At 31.0% G+C, this 18,316-nt stretch overlaps 1 protein-coding gene across 1 annotated transcript in view; it reads left to right on the top strand.

Annotated features, from left to right (window-relative positions):
- The window catches only part of LOC123699551 (hemicentin-2-like), a 191,975-nt gene extending 190,484 nt beyond the window's left edge, over window positions 1-1,491 (top strand). Inside the window, exon 18 of the mRNA XM_045646525.1 lies at window positions 878-1,491. Coding sequence (XP_045502481.1) covers window positions 878-1,111 — 234 coding nt within the window. The 3' untranslated portion in view covers window positions 1,112-1,491. The remainder of the gene's footprint in view (window positions 1-877) is intronic.
- Window positions 1,492-18,316: the final 16,825 nt, after the last annotated feature.

Here is an 18,316-nt window from a genome sequence, read left to right as displayed (position 1 = left end):
TGAAGAGGCTACTCATTTATGTGCGTTGTGCATTGAAAACTAATTTTGTTAAAGGTTAAAATGATTAAAAATATTTTTTTGAAAGCCAAAATGTTTAAGTTTGGAGATTTAAAGATGTATACGAGTAGTTACGTTGATTTTTTGTTATCTTGATTGAAATTTTAAAGTAGATGATTATAAGTAACTAAAAGTAATTCATTACTTAACTGTACCAAAGTTCTGTATTTCCTTTTTTTAATATTTAAGTTTTATAAAAGATATGTGTTAGGTACAGTTTTTTGTGTGATCTCTGATTTCTTTATCTTATATAAATAATAATAAAGAGAAGTTTTTGTAGTGAATTTGTTTTGCTAAAGTGTTGTTGTTTTTATTTATATATATTTTATTTTTTTAAACTGTCGTTATGTATCTAAGAAATAAAACTATTTCGTTTTGAAGTTGTGTTTCGTTCCTTATAATGACTACCCCACAATGCCCCATACGAGACCCCACTTTACCCCTATACATGGGGCATAGCGGGTCAAATGCCTTTTTTCATTTAAGTAATTACATCTCGTAGATTAATAACGTTATCAACATAAATGTATACATAGGCATTCGCAATGAATTAGGCTATGATTCAAAGATAAAATTTTTAATTTAATTACATTATTTTAGTTTTTAGGAATGATTAAACGTTAAGTACCCTACTTTGCCCCCCCTTCCCCTATTATTTGTTTTTTCTATACTACCTACATTTTATTGCAGATTTTAGATGTTTTGTGCCAGTATAATGTGCGAATCTAACTAGTGTCAATTACACAGACATGAATTTGAACATCTAAAATTTTTGACCGTACCTTATTATACTAAACTAATAAAGCTAATCCATCCCCAGTCCCAGCAAGGCATCCCGCCGCCCGCGGGCTTCGGCTCCGGCTCATGCACATTACCGCGCGGCTCCACAACCGAGCGCTGCATCCCGCTACACCACTTACGCACACTCCCACGCGCCCTACCCACACCACTACCGCGACACACACACACACAACACACACAACTCGCACACACACAACTCGCACACACACAACACCCGCACACACAACACCCGCCCCGCGACACGCCGCTCTGACAGACCACGCAGCTATAGGACAATGGACTGTAATACGTAGTGTAACGGTTTCGGTGTGTTGTGTCAATAAACGTGTTGAAACTTTGTTGTTTTATTTCAAGGGATGTGTTGTGAGACGGTCTACGTGTTGTGAGAATTGGGGTTGATTTATTTCAGTGAATTAGCATCCTCGAGATCAAAATATGTCAGTGATCAAAATATAAGGATCAAATATATATTTATAATAGTTTTGTTTAATAAAAATGTGTTCATTGCAATATGACGATGTTTGTATTTTTTGTGACTTATTTTTAATCCTATGTTAATATTGATTCTATTTAAAGTAGGGTCAGCAACGAAAGCATCCTTATAATATATAATTTTTAATGCATTACTGACAAACCTATTCACTGCCATAAATTTCAGTGACTTTTCTAATATCAATTTCTCTTATATCGAAAATAATTTTATTTCATATGAATTGACTTCAGTTGCTGACCTTACTTTTCGTTATACCTACCGGCCCTTCCTAAATAATAACAAAATGTTTCAAGAAAAAATCACTTTTGTGTGAGTATTCGATTACACTGAAAATATTTTCATTGCAACCCAATCAAAGCAGTAGGCAACTATTCTATGAAAATGTACTCATATTCCAAACTATTACAAGTATTCGATATGTTTAATATTCATTCGAAGGATATATTTGCAACCGAAACCGTTCGGATAATAATAACCAAATAGTTAGGCTAACTAAAAATTGAACTCGTTTGTAAATGTAATGTAAATATTCCAGTAATAAGATAATTATGAATACGATTTTGTTTCTTTCTTTTAGTGAAACGGTTGTGAAATTTGTAAATTATAAATACATACCGATAACATTTGTTTTTTAATTAATAATACATGTATAATTATGGTTCGTTAAATTTTAGGCAAGACAGGCTCTAGGTTTCTAAGGGCTTTCAAGTGAACACGAAAGCGAGACAATTTAGACAAAATGATTTAGAGAAAATGAAAATAACTGTTCTCTTACATTTTCAATTTATTTTATCTAAGCCAGAAAGAGACGAAATAATTTAATTTATTGAGAAAAGAGTTATTTACGTCACGTTACGTGCATTTACATCAAACGAACATAGAGCTAGAGCAAGAGCATTATTTTAGTGTAAACGAAAACTCGTATTCAATGTTATTCAGTATTAACACATTAGTACATTACATATTTGCGAATGCAATAAGAATAACGAAAGAATGCTCTACGTCTGTTTACATTAAAAGACTTTGATATAGTATCTAAATGCACCGTTAAGTGTACATAATATTCTATTCTCCGCTTAAATCTGGTTGAAAACTAAGCATTTTTCCGACTTGATTTTAGGTCATAAAAGAAGGCCCTCAAAAACCTAGAGCCTGTACTCGTGTTAAATATCATAGTGAAATTTAGAAAATAATTAAATTCGCATTTTAAAATCGTTACTTTCGCTTATATAATGTACAGAAACGAAATAATTATAACCGTAGTTATTAAATTGTGATAATACGTTAACATTGTATTATAAATAAATGAATACCATAATTTAAATGCATATTTATTAATTCATAAATTAATTATTTGCTTATGATTATTGTAGGTGCAATGGTAAGGGAAAATGAATAAGGGAACATTTCTTCGAGTATTTTGTGAAACATGAATCCCTATGTGCCTTTCCAGACTTGTCATAAGTTCTATCCTGCGACTCTGGATTAAGATTACCTTAAAAAAATCACAATAATTATAATTAAATTAAAACTATTATTGTTTATCACATAATAAAAATTTCGTTAAATATAAATAATAGGTAAGGAAATGGACTAGTTAAATTTTAGAATTTTTAGTAAATTCATAGTGTTATACTGAAAATATGATTTAAATTGTGGTATTCATTAAAACATAATTATATCAATTTGTCCGTTATGGAAGACTTTGTATATACAACGTTATAAAATAATAAAAATTTTGTATAATACAGCTACTCCTATAAGTGGTTAGGAAATCACGAATGTTATAAATTTTAAGAATTTTACTTATAAATTATTTCATAGTTTGCAAATTACAGATTGAAAGTGAGTGAAAGTGATTCGTTGTTAAATTATTGACCATATACTTTTAAATTATCAAGTTATTTGTTAAAGTATGTGGTCTTTTTCTGTCACAAATTCAGGTTTCTTGTTCAGTTAGATAAAAGATAGGTATATTATTTTTACTGTATAATATTATTTTTATGGTATTTTCTATAATTGTTTTAATATTATACGTGTATAAGCAAAAACTCTACTAAAAGGTCAGCGAAACAAAACCACAGCTGGCGTATACATCACTGCCATTATTTATTAATTAATATAAACATAATGACGAATGATTTGATTTGATCCTAATAATATAATATTTTACTAGTTTTCCACCCGCGGCTTCACCCGCGTATTCAAAGAAAAACCCGCATAGTTCCCGTTGCCGTGGGATTTCCGGAATAAACTATCCCATGTGTTAATCCAAGTGACGATATTATTCGTGCTAAATTTCATTGTAATCTGTTCAGTAGTATTGTGTGAAAGAGCCATACATCCATACTTACAAACATTCGCTTTTATAATATTAGTCGGATAGAATAATTAATTACAATACTATTTTTCTTTTCTTCAGTTTTATATAGAGCTTCACTCTGAATTAAAGTGAAGTTCTAAGTGGCCTGGCACTTGGAAATAGGACAAACACATTTCATATCCGTTTCATGGATCTATTTTCTTTAAGGTTTTACCATCTGTGTCCTTTCAAACCGAGAGTGTATGAATTGTCGCTGAAATACATCGAAAAGCTTTTCATTGCAAAACTGCAAACCACATTAAGATGCAGTAATAAATAGTATTTATGCATAAAAATGCATTTTAAATTAATGCAAGAAATCATTGACTTTGAGAAACTAACATAATATTATATTTAAAATAAAAATACCAAAGAAAGCATAAGTTTAAAAAATATAATTTTGGAGAAAATTCGACCACATACTACCTATAGTAGAGCCATTTTAATAGGCAACATTTGACAGTTCAACAAAATTCAACAACGTAACCTAGTAACGACGACATAGAATAATATGATATTTCGTTTTGTTAGAACTGCACATTTGCTTAACTTTTTTAAATTATGATTACATATTTATAATAATAATAACCAATACAAGTAATTTTAAGATTTAATTTTACTGATAAACCATTCTAAACATAATAAACAATTTCTGAATTGAAGAACTGACGTCGCTACAATTTTGTATCAATAAACCTTTTTTCTTTTTAAATACCAGAGATGTTACTCTAAAAATCGAAATCTGACATCTAGAATCGAATGCATTGATTACTTGTGAATAAAAATCATCATAAATTAATAAATTCGATTGACAAATGTTTCAAATCCGTATCGATTAATTCACTTTAATCGATGTTTTTATACAAGTTACATCTCTTCGAAGATAAAATTGATAGACGTCAAATGTTGCCTATTAAATTGGCTCGACTATAGAAAGGAACACACTCTTAACAATAGATCAAAATAATATTCGAAATTATTATGCTTCTTTACAACGCTCCAAATGAATGTACATTAATCGCTCAGAAATCACGCAAGACTAGGCAAGAATTCTCATTATTTTTTGTATTTCAAAGTAGATAATAAATCTATTAATAATGATTTTGTATTTATAGATATGAAATATCTAATTTTGTTGTCGTCAAATATATAATAAGAATTTTGTTATAAATGGAATTTGTAAATAGTTTGAATGAGATCTTTTGTCGAGGGTGATTTTCAATAAAATATGAAACGAAAATAAACGAAAAATATTCTAAAATGTTATTTGATTGTTTTATTTCACCCCTTTTTGAAAACCTAGTGTAAGTAATATTGGCATCCTACATAATAATATTGCCAATTCTCATTTAAATAGAATCTCTTAACGAAAATTTTATTTTTACATTTGAAATAGTGTCATAAGTCCACCTCCAGTATACCTCTATAAATTAAAAAAACAATATTGTGCTAGAAGGGTAGGTAAGATAAATAAGGGTTGAAATGAACCTTTTTTGTCACACATCTAAATAACAAGATGATTTTCATGAGAAAGCGAATAAAAAATTAAATTTGATTACGTAAAATTAAGTATTATAGAAACTAAGATCGTATTTTTATAGAACGAAGTGAAACTGTATTTTCTTTATGCATATTAGTAATTATGACTACAAAGTCCTCAAAAGCTAGGTACTAGGTGAAAAATCATACCAGTTATAAATTTAGTCTGTTACTGAAACTAATTGTAAATTTACTAACATTCATGTATAATGTATGATAAACAAATAAATCTAAAACATGTTTTGAAACCTCAATTTCATAAACGATATTTTCATATTTCCTAGTAACTATACCTAAACAAAAACCCAAATATCTATTTACACTTTGAGCATAGTCTTACAAAATAAGATGGAAATAAAACCAACATCCGCTTACAGTACATACGAAGGGAACTAAAATTCCTCATTTAATCCGTTCCAAACGTTCAGTGGGCAATTCCGGTATTTACCGATATATAGCGGCCGCAAACCCACATTTAAGCCGAGATAATCGGTTTTTTGTTCCAAATTCCTTGAACTAAGCTAGGATAAGCCGTGATACGAACACTCGTAGGATTTTTTAGTGACTAAATCTGGTACTTCGAGGCTAGTTGGGAAGTTATAAGGGATTTCTAAGGCGGAATAATGGGAGTTTACTTTACTCATTAAAAACGTAGCATAACATTATGTAATTAATGTACCTTCCGCGTTAACTTTATGCTTTTAAAGTGAAAGAACAGTTTCGTCACAAGAATTTCCACTTACGTCTTATCATCCTGGGATTAGGATTTGTCTGTGACACGTAAAGTGTTCTACGTGACCTGACAAACGTAATATTATATCCTGTTTTATAATATACAGGATATTAGATACTATATGAACTCTATTACGGTTTAAAATCTGATATAATCTCAAATTTCAGACGCTAATCACTAAGCGATGGTACTTACGTACGTAATTTATTAAAAAAATGAATCGTATACACTATACAGGAACGATTACACCAAATCGGAAAATTTATTTTCCTTTTTGTGTTCTTTGTTGTCGTCTGAACAACGTTTAAAAAGATAATAGATTTGTTTTATCTAACTTAACTATTTTTCATCAACTAGATGACAATATGCATGTTTATGGATACAATATTAAAGGAGACATAATTGAACTGAAATCCGAAAGTCATATGAAACGAATAAAGCTACACTGGCTACACATTAGAGCACAACAAGCATGCACACCCCGCCACTCGTTAGATCGCTCCAACAAAAATTCTTAATATTTCCCTTCACAATATTATTTGCCGAATTTTCGTCCGACGTACCCCAGTAATGGCCGGATCTTCGAAATCTCCAAGGAAGGAATATTCCGTACATTTCGTGGAATAGTAAGGAATATTCTGAAAGGTAAAATCTGGCGGTATTACGTACCTCCTTTGAATCTGTCATAGAAGAAATCGGTTTAAGGAATAGCTCAACAGGATTCGCTCGGAAACAGTGTGACGCGTCAAATATATTATGTACTCACGTTTGGTATATAGTAAATACTGTAAATACAGTGATACAGCACAGCATAGCATGAATTATTTCAAAGCCTGTTTTCGTATCAGCTGATTGATATAAGTAATTTACATATTCAATAATGGAAACGAGTCATACTTTGGATTTGATACATCCGCAAAAATAATAATAGGTTCCATTCTTTAAAATTAGAAATAGTACACATAATAATGTAAGAGAAACACAATACAAATGCCTTATGAGTTATGACGAAAATGAAATAAAATTTTATAGCTTTGTACTCCTTCGTTAACTTATGATCATCGAATACTATACCTATCGAATATTATGTATATATCTTATCAAAACTAACAGCTAACTAATAAAAAATTATACTAAACACTTCAATAGTTTCCGATATTAAATCCAATAAATTAACCTCTATATTACATACGGTTCCCTCAAACCTAACCTAAATTTGCGTTAATTATTCTCAATATTGACAAATAATAAACAGTGAGGTTAATTATAACAAAGATTCGAGTATTAATATACAATTTCATCAACAAAGAGGTTCCATTGATTCCGTATTATTATTGGTACTAGAGTATCGAATAGATAGAAATCGGAATTGCTATCGAGTCTTAATGAAAGTGATCTTCATGTTTTGAATTATCAATTGAATATTGTGTTTCTAGATGAACGTTATTCAAATTCTAATTTATTGAAGTGAGAGAATTTTGTTATAGTGGAAAACCTGAATATTTTCGATGTTCTCTACGAGCGCTACGCCGCATGCAAAAAGCTGGTTTACAATAAATATGTTTGCAAATAACTATCTATTTTTATTTATTTATTACCTATCTAGCTTATTTTAAGTAGTTTCTGTGCTTCTATTCTATTTCTATAAAGTATCATATTAATAAGAAAACTCTACTATACTGCATTTAAAGTTAACGTATGAAAATATCTCAAGTGCTATTTCATCACGCAAATCTATTTCACATGTTACCATGTAAAATAAGAGCAATAATTCTTCATTCACGTTACTTACTCACAGTAACAAGTTTAATTGCTTAAAATAGATGCGAAATGTCACTAAAATAATAGTAATAATAGCTCCTGCCATTATTATCGGTAATACTTCACAAGAGCTAAATTCCCTTTGATGTCGCGCCACGTGTGCACATTGCAATAGACTTTATACAGTATATCTATTAAATCAGTTTACTAACAATATTATAAGGGAGTTAGTGTAAACTGAGCTTTAGGTATGCACGTGTGCAATCTATGCTCAAGGATACGGTGATAATATTCATAGTTTAGACAATCAATCTGTTAATTTGTGAATCTTAAATGTTATGTTTTGATTGCGACTAAAATATATTAAAGTAAAGATATTAGATACTTCCGCCACGTGTGTGCAAGTAGCAAGTTATAGCAAACGATTTTCAATATGAAATTCACTTAGTACCTATTTCCTATGATAACAATATTGCATCAGATTTGTATCAGAGCGATGATGTAGACGATGTAGTCAAAGTTCTTATACATACAGTAATCAAAAGTAACCATTGATTAAAATAACTGACACATGTTTATTATATTTTGTTATTTATGAAAACGTGCGTTAACCAAAATCCGATTTTCGTTGACGATAATCACTTATACACAATAAAATTAAATTCATCGAAATTATAATAAATCTTTTCAATTACCGATTGTAAAGCATCGCCAAATGATATTTATAACAAAACTCGTACAATTTCAATTTATACCAACTATTCAATATATTTAATTAAACGGGAGTTTATGTGTGAAAATGTCTTCTTTATAAATGTCAGTTAATTAGTATTTTGAACTTTCTGAATTAATAGATAGATTTGTTCAATTACATACCATATTATTTTTTGTTCATTGCGCATTAGGATCATGTATATCAAGACTATGAGTGAAGAGTGAAGTGAAGTGAAGGGGTAAGGGGCAGATTATACATCTGTTTCAATGATCGATTTTCTTCAGGGACAAGTAGGTGATCAGCCTTCTGTGTCCTACCAGACCAAGACATTTTTTTTTTCTTCGTCTCCACCGGGAATCGAACCCAGGACCTCTCGGTGCTACGCTCACTCGTCAACCACTGTACCAAGAAGGCGGTCAAGGCTATCACCATGTAATAATAATCTTTAACATGCGGATGAGCTTACTAATTCTGCTCTATCTCTTGTTTTAACAAAATATTTCTTTAAGGTACTTCTCGTAGGTAATTGACAAGCTAATGAATTATATCCTCTGCACCAATCTTAACCTACACTCTACACTCTACAGGGATTCATACTTATGATTTATACGCAGAGAAGGTTTAATGCCGAATAAAATTAGAACATTCTAGATGCAGAGAAAATGGCGCGTCGGCGTACGAGCTTCGAGCGCAAAGAGTAATTTAGCGTAGAATCGAGTAGTACCAATTTACATGTTTTACGTCCGTGTGCATTGTCTGCGCACGTATTCGCTTACACTATGTTTAAATTAGTTTCGTTGATTAGCTCTTACTATTGTTTTGTGGTTATAATTCATTTTAATTTGTCTTACTGTTGATATTAGTATCTATGATAATATTGTGCCTAATTGATATCCCAGGGTGACAAAATTATTAAATAGGTAAATTTACGAGAGAAAGTTTTTTTTTTCTTTTTTTACGTAACAGTATTTTATCAACATAATATTATTATGTGTTCTTTATTTACTACTAAAGATTTTTTATCATTGTATCTATTTTATAATTATATAACTATTTGATTGTGTGTAGTAGTATTTACCTCTACAGAAGTAGTGGTTACCTCTACAGTAAACATACTTACAAATTTATTATTGCAACACCTCATCTTAAATAAATATATTAATCTGTTTATTATTAATACACACAGGACTCACAATTACCATGATAATCATAATCATCAAATTACATACAACATAGATATTCCACTGGCGGCCATTTATCTTTTTTCTTGGCACAGAAAAGCGTGATAAAAACAGGCTTTAACTTCATTTATTCATCTTACTGACTGTCTGGAGTGTATCCGCTTAACGTAGTGTTTTAACCCCGACGTCTTGCATTTCTGTACAATTTTATTCAAGTTTTTTAAATAATGCAGCCTTTATAAACTGCTGGATAGAGCTGCGAGTTGTAACTGACAAATGTAATGTTTTAGGAGGTTTTACTGTTATTGTTGGGAAAGTACAGTTTGTTTATAACTTATCTACGTTATGATAAAGCGTATATTATATATTAATTGTTCGATACTAATCACGTTGAGAAACGTGAAATAAAGCATCGACCTAATAGCTATATATTTTATATACCTAGCTATAAATACTGTGGTCAAAACAGTTACACAATGAGTGTGCTATAAATAACGTAAAGAGGAAAGCATGGAATATTAAGAGCATTATAAACTGTCTTCCACATCATTGACTAAAAAGTTAAATATTATAAGCATAGTTTTATGAAATTGCCTAAAGATCTAACTCTCATGATACGTAACTCAATTTTAAAAGAGATATTGTGAGCGCATTTACAAATGGTGCGGATAACAAAGGGTTGCACGTCAGGGATATTTCTCAAAGTTGCTTTTATTAAATGTCTGATGTAGTTTGTCACTCGCACAATAATGGCCGGTGGTCTCCGCAGGTATGGGCTGCGTGGAGGTATGTAGCAGGTGTTATTTTCAGTGTAAGTATTTTACTTTAAAGTTTTGAAGAAAATTAATACTTAATTTTCTACTCCTTTTTGATATATTTCTTCTCTTTTACTCTTTTTTGATACCACTTAGTGTGGCTGTTTGAATTTACTTGATATAATGTAATTAAACTGGAACATTTAACGTTTGACACCCAAAGCGATTGAATATAATGTGTAATCCCTAGCAGCTACCCATATAAATTCAGACTCGTCATTAGTTTCATATTCATTTGATAAGTAGATACAAATATCAATATGTTTGAATCCTTCTAAATTTATCGACTATACATCAAGGTATGTAATTTTTAATCTGACCCATAAAAATGAGAGAAAAATAAAAAATCCCACAGTTACATACAATTAGGCAACACCTAGAAAGATAAAACGGTTTTCAGCTGCGCGCCTGAACTTCCGAATAAGAGGATATTATTTTATTTATCCTGTTTTTTTCTTAAACGCGTCCGTCACGTAGCAAACAACATTATGAGATATTTTCGGCAATCGTGATATTATTTCTAGTGCCTTCAAGTCACAAAAACAGCAATAATCATAAACGTTTGAGATATTAATAATTAATAGCTATTTTTAATTTAAATCTTATAATGACAGAAATACGTTTAAATATATAATTTTAATATGAGACGTAACTTTATCGCTATTTTGGTTTTGACATTTTGAAACACTTTTTATTGTTTTGTATTTCTAAAATGTCTAAGCCAAAAAGCGAACTAATACTACTAATAGCCAATCGTCAAATTTTTAAACCTATTCTATTACCAAATAACAACCAAACATAAATGAAGTTTATATAACTGTTTCCAAACTGTCTTTAACATTAAATAGTACCGTAAAAATACGAATGGTATTATTTTAAGCTCTACATACTACATTAAACTCCACAGTACAGTACAGTCATCACAACATGCGATATTCATTCAAGGCACCGATACAAAAACGTCTATAAACATACAAATACTTGGAATGTATTGGCATTGAATCAATAAGTCCTTTAGTAACACGGTATTCCATACAGTGTTTGTGTTGTTACGTTTGTATAATCCTCTTTGGTTACACGAGTTTTGAGGTTTTCTATTTGTGTATTTATTGTACTTAATGTTGGTTTAAGTACTGGATGTATAGTAATTAAGAATTAAGAAAGAACAACAGAAAGAAACAAGATAATATGTACATTATGGGTTGGAGAATAAAAGTTAGTCACTACTTAGAGGCAAAAAGCCGAAAGTTTCGGAGAACATCCAATCCTTTAGAAAACACTATTGAATTTAAAAGGATTTTGACTATAACAATAATATTAATATTTCTGTACACATTTCAAAATATTATATCCTGTATAATAACACTGTCTACGGAGAGCACTTGCCGTTCATAATAATTATAATACAAATTCTCTTCTCTACACAAAAATATATACACATTACACAGTTACTTACGTGTCTGTGTAAATAATTAGTAAATAGTAACTAGTAGAAAAACGTCATATCCAACTAAGAGCGGTTAAGATACCTAGTGTATGGCATTGTGTGCTTCAGCGTCGATTGTCTTTCGAAACTGTAGTGTTTACGGCTTAGCTGGTGTGTGTCCTATCGAAAACCTATTTAGTTCGGCGGTGCTGTGTTTGTTTATGTAATATCTATGTAGCGGGATTGGTGGGGAATACGAATTTATAAGAATTATCTAGAAATTATTTTTTGCTTGTTAACTTAGTGTATCTTTTCTTAGTGATAATGTCTAAGCGTAGAGTCAAAAATGCCCCAAATTTCATCCGGAGCAGCATGATTAAAAAAAAGTGTTACGGTCAACAGGGCTAATCCTTCATTATATTATCGATATCTTAAACTGAACAGATAATAAATAAATAAATAATAAATCATTTATTTGCACCATTTTGAGTTACAAAAATTTAATGACCCAGGCTCCTAATATAGTTGTAAACTGTTTTTCAGGAGCCTGTGTTCACACTAATTTATTATCACTGTTACAATGGCGTATACATACACGAATTTATTCAGCTTATTAGTCATAAATGATATAAAACAAATATTCAACTACTTTTTCCTCCAAGCATTGATTACACTAATTCACTCTTCAACACTTGATTAACATTCCAATTCTTCACGCGAAGTTCTACAACTTCTACGCTAGGCATTTTTTTAACTAGACACTTCTCATATGTCCAATTCATCTGTTTCACCGCAACATCTCTAAGTAATCTAGTCTGCAGAGGGTTTTCGCTTCATTTAGCTCTGTGTTTATTATGTTGCAGAATGCCGGGTGAAGCTTTGTCGGAAATTAAATTACTGCTAGCGTTCGTAGACTAATATGGCATAATATTGTTAAAAATATGAGATGTACAGCAAGATATTTTCTGCTGGCTTATAGTGTTGCAATTTCCTTATATTTATGGAGCTTTATATTTTGTAACAAAATACGATTATTATAACATTTACTAGATGATTAGTTATGTTTATATGATACAAGCTGTCCTAGCAAACGTTGTTCTGCCTTACTCTTATCACTCAGGGGTATGAAAAATTGATGTTGGCCGATTTTTAGACCTACCCATACCCAATTGGCAAACAAAATTTCATGAGAATCGGTCCAGCCGTCTCAGAAGAGTATGGTTACTAACATTGTGACACGAGAATTTTATAGTATAAAACAAAGTCGCTTTCTCTGTCCCTATGTCCCTATGTATGCTTAAATCTTTAAAATTACGCAACGGATTTTGATGCGGTTTTTTTAATAGATAGAGTGATTCAAGAGGAAGGTTTTAGTATATAATTTATTATGTTTTAGATAAAGCGGGCGAAGCCGCGGGCGGAAAGCTAGTATATGTTTATAGTAAAGAGAAGATGAAATGTAGAGACGTTTCATAATTACATAACTTCTGAATAACACATGCTTTTTAATGGTTAAAACATACATTGATTCATAATTGAAACATTGTAAGCAATGAATTGAATTCCAAATACATAATATCCATGTATATTCTCAAGTGAAATCCTGTGTTTTTCCATGGGATATGGAGCAGATGAATTTCAAATTTGTTTCCCTGATCATTTTTCTTTCCTTGCAATTAGGTTACCATTTCTGTATGGGGTGCAAACGTTTTTGGTGACTTATTTTCTTATCCAATTAAACATAATTTTACCTATATAGCGTATGTATTACAATGTAGATCATAACGTGATTAAATAACCACACAACTCATCATGTGAGGAAATTGATCTAGGGAATTTGTGTTTAAAATTTAAAGACTTCATAACGGTCAACTCGGCAGTGTTACACTCGCTTTAAACGAATAAAATTTTAAAGCATAATATCTAGGATCATTAGATTCGATTACAAGGATTATAATGTAAATGGCCTCTTTTCATGAAATAAAGGTTAAACTAGGTAATTTATTGTCATAAATTATTATATTCTGAAATAGATACTAGGTATATGGCAATACTGCATTTAAAGATAACGAAATTGAATTTCCCATTATAACTGTTTGTTAATAAAGCATACTAATTAAACAAGTTAAACGGCGCAAAACATTCAAACAACACAATCAAACGCTTATGACATCGAAACGAAAATCACGAGCGAACATCCCAGAGACTCCATCAGTATGTCCTAGCAAAGCTATAAAAATGCAAGTCTCAAATTGGCCGTTTCATTCCTTAATTAAAATTGTGTTCCTGTTCCAGACGAAATTATTCTATAATGCCTCGCTCAAAAGTAGCGTGCACTTCGTAAAGTAAATGTAGCGTGGGATTAAATTTACACTAAGGTTTGAAAGCTTCTCCGTACGAGTATGCAGGAATTTTCTCTAAATAGCGTTGTTGCTCTAATGCATGTGCTCGTTCATACATTTCATGACCACCGGCTTTCGCGGTTTATAATCCTGGGTTACGTTTTTTCTTGTGCTCTCTTTGTGTGTTAAATTATGAGTCCGCTTAGATGAAAATGTGCAAAGATTATTTTTTAAAGTGATCGATTAGGTTGACTTTTGCTTGCACCCATACCAACTTGCTTTTGTAAATCTTAAGTTTACTGAATAAATCATGCTGACGAGTCTTAAATTTCTATTTAAGTCGGGAAATTAGGTCAGAAAGATCACTAGTAGATATTAGATATTAAAAAGAAAACAGATTCAAATTCAAATGCCATATCAATTTTATTCATAAACGAGACCTTTAACAATTAATTTATGTGTAATTTTCATATTTATAAATGAAATATTGAACCAGAAATTTCAGTGTTATAAGATTATTTAATAGAGAGAAGAGTACAAATGAACATGCAGCGAAAAATACAAATCTGCTGAATAGCTGACATTAACAACACAAACCTCGGATAACAATTTAATACTATAAAGCTAATTAACAGTTGAAACAATGGGCCACAAATTAAATCAACCGTACCCTTCCATGTAATGGGCATATCAAAATGGCTGCGGGCTCTCTAATTAATCTTGTTTACAACTCAAATAATTGTCCGTCGCACGCCATCCGCATTTGAATTGGAGACAAAGATTCCTGGGGACACCGATTGGTTTGCTTGCTGGACTCGAAGGCTACTGATTGTTCTCGAAGCTTCGAGAAGGTGACGGCGTTGTGAGTTAAAAGTCGATACATACGGGAGTTCTAATAGCATGACGTTAAGGGCTTTTTACATTAGTTAAGTATTTAATTCAATTTCGTTACATTAAATATAGAAAAAGTTTCCTCATACTCAAAGGTTATTTATATAAAATAAAAGATGTAGAAATACTTAGGGTTTCTCGTTATAAAGTTGTTAAAATTGTGCCTATAATTATAAAAGATGTAGAAATACTTTGGTTTTCTCGTGATAAAGTTGTTAAAATTGTGCCTATAATTATAAATAACTAGCGGTCCGCCCCGGCTTCGCCCGTGGTACATATTCACGTTTTCTCTACATAAGAACCATCCTCGAACTTCAAGGAATATTATAAAAAAAGAATTAACGAAATCAGTTCAGTTGTTCTCAAGTTATGCGCTTACCAACACATTTTGCGATTCATTTTTATATTATAGATAATTTATTAACTACGCTCATCCACTTTATTAGCAAAAGTTTCCATTACACTCTTTCCTCAAATATAACCATGAAAAAACATTCCACAAATGTTAAGCAATAAACAAACGCGAAGACTCGAAATGTTTAATCATAGTACTGGATCGGGATAGGATGATTTATTCGACCATTAATTTAAAACGGTCGGTTGTAAAGCGAAAGGTTATACTCGGGTTTTGAAAGGATATTTGTATCGACTGTATCTCGTAAGTTCTGAAATGAAAACTGACAGCGAAGGAATATCAACCTACGCCCCTTGGGATTAAGCACATTTCCGTGTGATCATCTTTACGTTTTTCCATATACATTTCGTGAAGTAATAAATTGAATCCTTGAAAAAAGCTGCTGATTTTTTTAAAGCTAATCTGAGTTATGTGTCACTTTAAAAATCATAACAACGTTTTACTTTTTTGTAAAAGACGCCTTCATATTCATATTATTTCGTAGGAATAACTTCGAAGTACCTATCCATAACAACGCTGTATTTGATCATAATTAGGGCAGCTTTCTTTCTATATTTTATGGAAAATTACAGCAGGAACGTAATAATAGCCTTGCCGCCTACTAGGTACATTAGACGTAGGCATGCTACTTTATACTATTGCAATAAAGGTGTACTGTACATAACCTATTTTTAAATTTACCCATATTTCTATGTTATTAAGAAATAAATTATTGCTATACTAGATCGATGTAGATAAGATAAAGGTACCCCACATAAATTCAATTAGAAATACCTAAAAGAACAATAAATTATACTCCCCCTTCACGTAAAAAGTTTCTATTGAACGACTTAAAGGGGAACGTCAAAAATTAAATTTCAAAACACCGCACAAAATTGCTATCACACATCCTATCGGGGACATCAATTCAGGTTTTAACTACCTTTTTAATTTCTTATCTACATCTATAAGGATCGGCACAGACGGGCGATTTAAAACGTTACATGCCTGGGTTGGGCTAAATTGTAACTATTACAAATGTTCTTTTAGTATTTTTATGCCCATGAAAAATGTTTATTTACTATACTTCACTCTCACTAATAAAATCATTCGTGTTTCATATAATACTTCTGTTTTTACATCCTGTATATTTATGTAGAGTTAGTATTTTATACTCTACAATTATTTTATCACATAATGATAACATAAAACGAAAAAATAATTGGTTTATTCTTGAGATAAAACACAACATACATTTCTAAGAACTACGACTAACACACAGTTCAGTCGTCCGTCGCTAACAGGCCTTATGTCTCAACCAAACAGGGCTCTAAAAAATCATTAAAGAACACAAAGCTAGCCTTAGACGTGCACAGCTTTTGAAAGGACGCTTTTCATACTTGGCTTTATGTAAGGGAGACTTTAATATTTTCGTATTTTTGTAAATTTCAAAAGCACGTCGCGTGTTTCTTAATTAACATGTTAACGTAAGATTTAGAAATATATCAACGTTTAAGTATGAAAATATTTCGTTAACTGCAAAGTAAGCTTGTACACCGGTATTTGACGTAATAATATCTTTCTTATGAGAAAGGCTACGGAATTTTCTTAATATAATAATTCTTAAGACTGACTATAGCAAAATGTTTTAATAAAATTATTGTACCTATCAATTTATATAAATTAACAGTGGCAGGATATAAAGACGTCACTATTTAAGGTTGTAAAGTATAATGACCTATTTTAGGTGTTATATTTTAAATGTAAGTAATGTATAAGTAAGAGATTTTTCTTCATTGATTACAATAAAAATGTAACATTTTTGTCAGATTTTCGCTTGTCAACTTTAATGTTTAATAGTGTACAATTAGCATTTAACTGATTTCAAAACGGCGAATTTAACATGACCTAAATATGCAAGCTTCAGAGAAACTAACGTCAAAGCAATTACAGTGTATTTATTTTGAAGAAGAAGCAAATATCTTACAAGCAATAGTTACATCGTATTATGTACATATTATTTCCCTGAATATCACTTAGGTTTGATAGGTTTAGGCTTGCTTAGTTTCAGATGCCTTGCGTTATACCTAACATGAATTTACTAGATTTGAACTCCAGCTCTCAGTCTGTAGGGTTGTAAAAAATAAACATGTACTAAACCAAAGTATAATCCATTTCTGTTTAATCTAAATTTTTACGAATCTCAAATAAAATTAGCTATTTTTGTGAGAAAGAGTATCTAACAAATATATAGATAAAACGAGAAATTAAATATTGAGATAGCTCTTAATTCTCACAATTCCTCGCTTTATATATTAGACTAGCTTTCCACCTACGACCTCACCCGCGACCTCAACCCCTAAGAAAAACCCGCATAGTTCCCGTTCCCGTAGAGTTTCCGGGATAAAACCTAGCCTATGTTGCTCAGTGAAGATGCAGCTTTCTAATGGTGAAAGAATTTTTGAAATCGGTCTAGCGTAAAAACCATACATACAGACATACATACATAATTACAAACCTTTCCTCTTTATAATATTAGTATAGATAGAAGAAAATAATTGTACAATAGGATAGTATGATATAATTTCAGTCGTACAATTTCTTTCTTCTATATCTGTATACAATAAACAATGAATTCCGCTTCATATCTTTTGTTATGTCCTTTTAGTATCACAACACAAGCTGAAGGGATCCTGGACAAGATTCTCTTGATTTAGGACATTTATAAACGAGCAGAAAAAACGCGGCAAATTATTGATTTGACATTCATTCATTTACGCCAAGTGTTATTTTCTAATATTAGCAT

Source organism: Colias croceus, chromosome 18, assembly GCF_905220415.1.
Source record: "Colias croceus chromosome 18, ilColCroc2.1".
NCBI lineage: Eukaryota > Metazoa > Arthropoda > Insecta > Lepidoptera > Pieridae > Colias > Colias croceus.
This window is presented reverse-complemented; position numbering and strand designations above follow the sequence as displayed.